Source organism: Stegodyphus dumicola, chromosome 5 (assembly GCF_044657685.1).
Source record: "Stegodyphus dumicola isolate Sdum_Otavi_A_Nest chromosome 5, ASM4465768v1".
NCBI lineage: Eukaryota > Metazoa > Arthropoda > Arachnida > Araneae > Eresidae > Stegodyphus > Stegodyphus dumicola.
In genome coordinates this window covers 205,992,173-205,999,360 of record NC_140772.1, presented here as the reverse complement: position 1 = coordinate 205,999,360, position 7,188 = coordinate 205,992,173, and the positions used below count along the sequence as shown (strand labels likewise).

The window sequence follows — 7,188 nt, the reverse complement described above, 5'->3', positions numbered from 1 at the left end:
ATTATACCGCAAACAGAAAGTAAAAAACATCTCCCACATAATGATGCCGAGTAACATTAATGGCCTGACTTTCTCTCAACACAGTTCTAACTATCGTGGCGGTCATTTTTTGGCCTTGGGGAAATACCATTAAGCTAGCTCAGTATCATTAAAATTTCAGAAATGTGCTCCAGAATTTCGCAAATTTTCAAAACTAAATTTCGTTTAATGACCATGAAAGAGTATAAAAAGACTTTCCAAGTCTCCGCTCTCCAACAAGTCTTTCTTCCCCTTCACTCTCACTGCAAACGGAGTTACTATTCCAAATCAAGATGTGTTATAAGGTTGGTTCATTTTGCATCTTTTTATTGTAGGTTTAAAGTAGAACACGTAAAAATTTCTTATCTTTTCTGTTATTTAAGCGCTACAAGTTTATTTCAAATCTGAAATTTTTAGTGCTGCTTTTATCTCCTTTGAAGAGAACACATAACTTTCTCTTTTGATGTGGTTCGGTATACAGGGGTGGAACCAAAACGAATTTAAAAGTTCGTGTTAGAGAACATAAATCTTATGCCAGTAAAACAGGAACAAATTCGTTTTCTATCGTTAATTATTGTTATTCCCTGTGTTAATGTGGGTACATTATATATGGTTCTGTTAGAATTACTAAAAATCTTCAATAGTCTGTGAATATATTTTCATGAGTCTTTCCAAATTCGATTAAATCTTTTTACCTTTATTTAATTATTTTTAGCCCAGAAAGTCTCGAAACAGCATTTTGCGTCGGTTTAGTATAAATGTCCGTTTCATTTTTTAAATTGCTGTTACCAAGTGTTTTCGCCTGTATCATGTTTAAAGAAATTAAAAATAATGAGGAATATGCATGAATGTATGCATATCTCTCGCATGTGAAAAACCACGGTACCTAGAGCCATCAAATTTTGAATAACGTAGTCCTCCACCCGAATATGGGCAATTGGAAGCCTGAATTTGGAATTTGTTTTACTGTCTGCTTCATATTGTTTTATCTCTCGTTTTGGATATCTCTCGTTTTGGATATCTCTCGTTTTGGATGGGGTCATAAACAGTTCTTTAGAGTGTAACAATTATTTATTAACAGGTTTAAGTTACACACAGACGTTACATTTAACTTTAAGAAAATTACAGAGCAAGAGTCTGATACAACCTATTAGGTTAATCACTTGGCTTTTACTGAAGTACTTCTCTGGCTACTCACCAGAGAGCACCCTTGTTGGTACAGTTAGTCCAACAGTTTATATTAGCAGCAGAGTTTATATTAAAGGTTCGGTTACAAGAAGTGTTTTAAATGACGATAATATTCAAGTTTTAGCAATGTCAAATTTTAAAATATTTACCTAAACAAATAACAAAATCTAACTTTTAATGCGATCTTCCGGTTCCTGCATTTATATTTGAATTTTTTAATGTTTGGTATTACTATCAGTTCATGTATTTAATTTTCACTTGGTAAAAAAAAGTCTTTTTATTTTAATTCCTCATTATCATATTTATCTTTTTTCAGGTCTCTTTAATCTTGACAGTAGTAGCTCTGTATGCTGTGGAAGCATTTGTTCCCGTCATCGAAGAAGTAAAAAAATTTTAATGTTCTTTAAATTTCAAAGACGTTTGAAATTCTGCTACAAATTTAGATTATAAATCCTTATTTTTGTGTAATATTGTATAGCTAAGAGAATTATTTTATGAATGCAACTCATGTACTTCTTAGATGATCATACATTACATTTCGCGTTAGATTTCAAAACCTTTAACTATAGTCATTTTAAAACTTTGTTAATGAATAAATTTTGAAATTGTTTCTCATAAATATATGTCTAAAGATTATTATTTTGTGGTTTTTCAGAGATATGTGGGCAGTTTTAAAATTCTCATTTAGCTTTTTATCATTTTTTAATGATTACTAAAATGTTTGATATTAATGAAAAACCCTCAAAAAATAATTTTGAGCAATTCGCCGTTATACCCTAAAAATTAATCACTTCCGCTTTTTTTTATTCAATACGCATATTTTCTAAGATACTGACTTATTTTAAAAGCACATATACTGAAATGTATGTGTTTCTTAGCAAATCTTACTACATCTTCGCACGTTTCAATAACATGTATTTCTGTCATTACTATTACCCGAAATAGTATGAAACAGATCTGTTTTTATAAGCAGAGCTCTGTTCAATCAAGCGTAAGCAGAGATGATTATGGCCATTAAAGGAAAATAAATCTCTCATCAAGCTGTTTGCCTGAAGTTCGTGCATTTCTTCTGAAAAAATCATTTCCAACCTATGTAGTAACAAAACCAAAGTAGACTGAAATATCGAATTTATAATTCGCTTGGAGATCACGTCAACGCAGCCTGATTTAATTATTTTGTGCAAAAAAGGGTAAAGACACCCTAGCTGTTAAACATGTAATGTTGTTGTGAATTCTAAATTAATAATTAACCTTGTAAAGTCATTAGGGTTTTTGATGCTGGAGATCTGAAAAATGTGCAGTGCCCTCACCTGGACTCGAGCCCTGGACCTCTAGAATACGCATCGAGTATGCTTTTAGTTACACCACGAAGGTTTTCGGAAAGGAGGGAAAAAGGTTTTTTTTTTTTTTTTTTTTTTTTTTTTTTAGTCCAAAGGGATTTGAATCCCGAAGGACTATTAGTTTCGTTTTGGCATTTTGCGTCGGACTCATAAATGTCGGTTCACTTTTCAAACTGTTGCCACAAAATGTTAGAGTCCTGCATTATATTTGAAGAAATTAAATAATAAAAATCTGCATAAATGTATGTATATTTCTCGTATTGTGATAAAACAACGGTACATAGAGTCATCGAATTTTTAATAACGTAATCCTCCAACGAATATGAGCATGTGGAAGACCAAATTTGAAATTTGAAATTTGTTTTATGATCGATTTCCTATTTTTTAAAACTTTGACGAATTTTTGATTAACAAACTCAAGGATTTCAAAGCGAGCAATGGCAACGTTGTGCAGAAAAAACATTTTTATCTCCAGCGCGTGAGTCTCTGTATCGGAAATTCTAAAGATATGCTCGTTTTAAAACTATTTTGCGATATTGCTGTTGCACTGGATCTTATGGTTTAAGTGCGAGGAACATGATATTTAATAAAGAAAGGTAACACACAATATGTTAAAAAACGCCCCTTTGGACGTAATTTAAAATCTGAAACATTTCAGATTTTTTTTTTTTTCGCTGTAGGTATTGCGCGAAGAGCGATGTATCCGGCTTAGTAACAATTTTGCCATAAGCCGATGACGTAGTGGCAGGAATAAAGTATCTTACATACTCTGCCTTTTAAAGGGCAGCTGAGAATGAAGGGACCCAATCCCCGAATCGCTGTGGTGACGAATTATCTTCCGTCACCTTTTAAGTTCGGGTGCCACTTATAGAGTCATTAGGGTTTTTCTGAAGCAGGAGACGTGAAAAATATGCAGTGCCATTGACGGGACCCGATCCCTGGACCTCTCGAATACGCTTAGAATATGCCTCCTATTACAGCTCGAAGGCATGCGGAAAGGAGAGGGACCTTTTACCCTTAAGAAACTTATGTTCATGTTCTTCAGTGAAAATTGTAATTGTTTTCTTTTCATTTCTAATATAAAATTGGCCTAGTATTAGCATATTATCAATGCATTTTGCGAGTTCCCAAATCGGGTAAATTTGAAGCTCAGTGATATGCATTAATCAATCGTATCTTCATATTTCAATGCTAAATTCTTTGTACTATATGGGAATTCTCGAGTAGTAAAACGAAATTACGAAAATAACATTTTTAATAGTTTATAATGAAATTATCTGAATTTAACAGAAACATGTTCCTATGCTAGTTAAGAAGTAAGAATTACAAAGTTTTGATTCGTTCAAGAGCAAGTAAGTCCTCCTTTCCTCTAGAAGAGACATAAACTTCAGTATCTAATTATTTCTTACGGAATGAACATTTTCTCACTTTGCTTGAACTCAAAATTTATGATAATAATTATATTACAAAAAAAATCCATTTGCTGAAATCTTTTTTTGTACTTGTATTAATTCATCATATTAGATATGCACTTTTAAAGTCTCTTGAGAGGCACTAATAAAGTCTATTGAAATGCATCCCTTGTTTATTCATTCAGATTCACATGCCTCAGCCATACTCCTTCGGCTACTCGGTAAAGGACAAGCACGGTGAACAACATAGAAAAGAAACTGGTGATGGAGTTGGTGTTGTGAAGGGCAGCTATGGCTTCACTGATGAACGAGGAATTCATCGCCAGGTAAATTACATCGCTGATAAAGCTGGTTACAGAGCTGAAGTGAAGACTAATGAGCATGGTACTGCTCCTCTAGATCCAGCGGCTGTCAAAATGATCTCTTCTGCTCATCCTTACCTTGGTGGAGCTGGTGCCCATTTAACTCCAAAAGCAGTTGTAGCTCCAATAGAAATTGCAGCAGCGGTGCCTAAAATTGTTAACGCCGGAGTCGCAGCCCATTTAAGTCCAGTAGGAATGGTAGCGATGATGCCCAAAGCTGCAGCTCCCGGAATTGTAACCTATGGTACTACTTTGGGTGGAAAAGCAGGGTACGCAGCGCCAGTTTACGAAGGAGTTGTGAAAGGTTATGACAGTAGATTTGGAGCTTACTAATAGCTCCACAGTGCTGTCAACTTAAAACATGTAAAACATTTGGCACAGTATACGGACACAAGGATTCATATGGCTTTTCGATTCATATTTAATTTATATCTTCTGTGTAAATAAATTGTATTGCATTACATTCATTTGTCCCTATTCTTGGTAATGAGTTCTTAACTAAGGAATCATTATTAATTTCATTCAAAATTATTCACACTTTGTATAATGAAACTTTTTACATAAGAAAAGTCCCATTTTCCCAGCTTTCAATGTAAAGCACATAAAAATTATCCTCAGGTATACTTCTGCATATCTGAGAGGTCAGTAGGCTTCGAGACAAAATCTGAATTTAAATTTCAAGTTCTGGATTAAATTCAAAATGTAATTTCTCATACGAAAGTTATTTTTAAATCCAAGTTCAGACAAAAATACATATTTTAATATCTGCGTATGAACTGTTCTCAAGAACTTTGGTTGGCGACAAAATACGTGAAAGCGATATGAACTTAGAAAACTTGACGATAATTTTTCCAATATGTCACCACTTTAGGCTTGATGTCCATTTTTGTAAGCAAAAATCAATTGCATTCAGGTTCCTGCATTCACAGTAAAGAAACAGAATGGCTCCTGTAGTAAATACCATTCAGTTTTCTTCAAACTACTTTCGCGCTCTCACCCTTACCTGTTGGGATGTCTGCTTTTCTCAGCATTCCACCTCTACAAAATTGTTCTTTAGTCATGCATAACTTCATACCATAGGATTTAGAAGCTTCTCGAATATATCTTTAATCTTCCATGAACGTGTAAAATGTGGACAGCTTTCTTCGTGTTTTTTTTTTTTTTTTTTTTTTTTTTTTGTAAATCCCAAGCATCCATTAAGAAACTAACAAAGCGAAGGACGTTTTACTTAATAAAACAAGATTGAGTCCATCATTAAAAGAATACGGAAATTCAGTGTTTGGAAACATGATTGGGAACAGAAAGATTTTTATTAGCAAGTTAATTGTTATAACCTTATAGCAAGCGAAGTTCCGTACAGCGATTAAATATGGAAGTACTTTAAATCCTTATGCTCATTTTTCAGTTGTCAGTGCCAGACGTGAAAAAACGTTTCCCTGGCGCAAATGCAATAAAAGCATATTTGAATATTTTTAAAAGTTAACCCTGTTTCGAAATGTAATTATTTTTACAAACAATTTGCAATAAAAATTGCTTTTCAGATTTCGACTACGTAATTTCTATATATATATATATATATATATATATTTCAAATGGCAGAAAAATTCATTCTGAAATGAGTATTCATAGTGTTTAGTAAATTCAGTGTTTTGATACTATCGTTAAAACCTTCCTGGTCTTTTTCGATATTCTCTGAAGCTGATTCACGAGGTTTCGTTGCATAGGTAGAGAATAAAAAAAAAATAGTTAATATATATATATATATTAAAAAAACTGAAAGCTTTCAGATTTTACAGTACGCCCAAAGAGGCGTTTTTTTAATTTTTTTTTTTTTTTTTTTTTTTTTTTTTTTTTTTTTTTTTTTGTGTGTGTGTGTGTGTGTGTGTTACCTTTATTTATTAAATATCATGTTCTTCGCACTTAAACCATTAAATTCAGTTCAACAGCAATATCGCAAAATAATTTTAAAATGAGCATATTTTTAGAATTTCCGATACACAGTCTCGCTCGCTGGAGATAAAAACGTTTTGTTTTTCGTACAGTGTTGCAAAGCTCGCTTTGATATCGTTGAGTTTCTTAATCCAAAATTCGTTAAAGTTTTACAAAATTCGAATTCAAATTTTACAAATTCGTTAAAGTTTCTTAATCAAAAACTCATAAATGCTTTACAAAATATGAAACGCATAATAAAACAAATTCCAAATTTGGGCTTCCTGATGCCCATATTCGTGTGGAGACGTACGTTATTCAAAATTTAATGGCTTTAGGTACCGTTGTTGGTAAAGCTTTAGTAAAGCCCACCCAGAGTTTTAACCAAAAAATATTGCCAAGAATGGCGATAAATGATATGATGTGGTAACCCACACTGGTTTACGAGCATGTGGTAACCCATACTATTTCGCGACACAATGTAAACAACCGTAAATTTCTGATTTCTAAAGAGGATGGAATTACAGTTACAGCTAACGTAGTGGTCAATTACATTTATTCAATTTCAATACAAATTACCGAGATATCCATTTACTCAAATTTAAACGCACTTACCCCTGTATTCTTGCTTTTCCGGCATAGCCTTCTCTTAAAATTTGTCTGGCGCTACATTGCACGAGAATATACAACATTTTTAATTAGAATTCTACTAAAATTAACTATCTAAACACAAAATTCGTAACACTATTTTCGGCTATTGTTTAACGCTCAGATATTATGGAGAATACTGTTTTGAAGATAAGATTTAATTATGGATTGCTCTAAACTTGCTGTTAGTGATGCTCCTGATACTTAATTAGAATCAGGAGATTTTAAAGGAAAATTTAAGGTAGGAGTTTTCAAAGTTTGGGAAACCCAGGCATTCCAAACAGATATTTT

At 32.9% G+C, this 7,188-nt stretch overlaps 1 protein-coding gene across 1 annotated transcript; it reads left to right on the top strand.

The window, feature by feature from the left end:
- The first annotated feature begins 233 nt into the window (after nt 1-233).
- On the top strand, nt 234-4,783 carry LOC118201390 (uncharacterized). The gene is made up of 3 exons (XM_035373495.2): nt 234-323; nt 1,523-1,588; nt 4,144-4,783. Exons 1-3 carry the CDS (start codon nt 312-314, stop codon nt 4,651-4,653), a joined length of 588 nt encoding a protein of 195 aa, XP_035229386.1. The 5' UTR covers nt 234-311; the 3' UTR covers nt 4,654-4,783.
- The last annotated feature ends 2,405 nt before the right edge of the window (nt 4,784-7,188 follow it).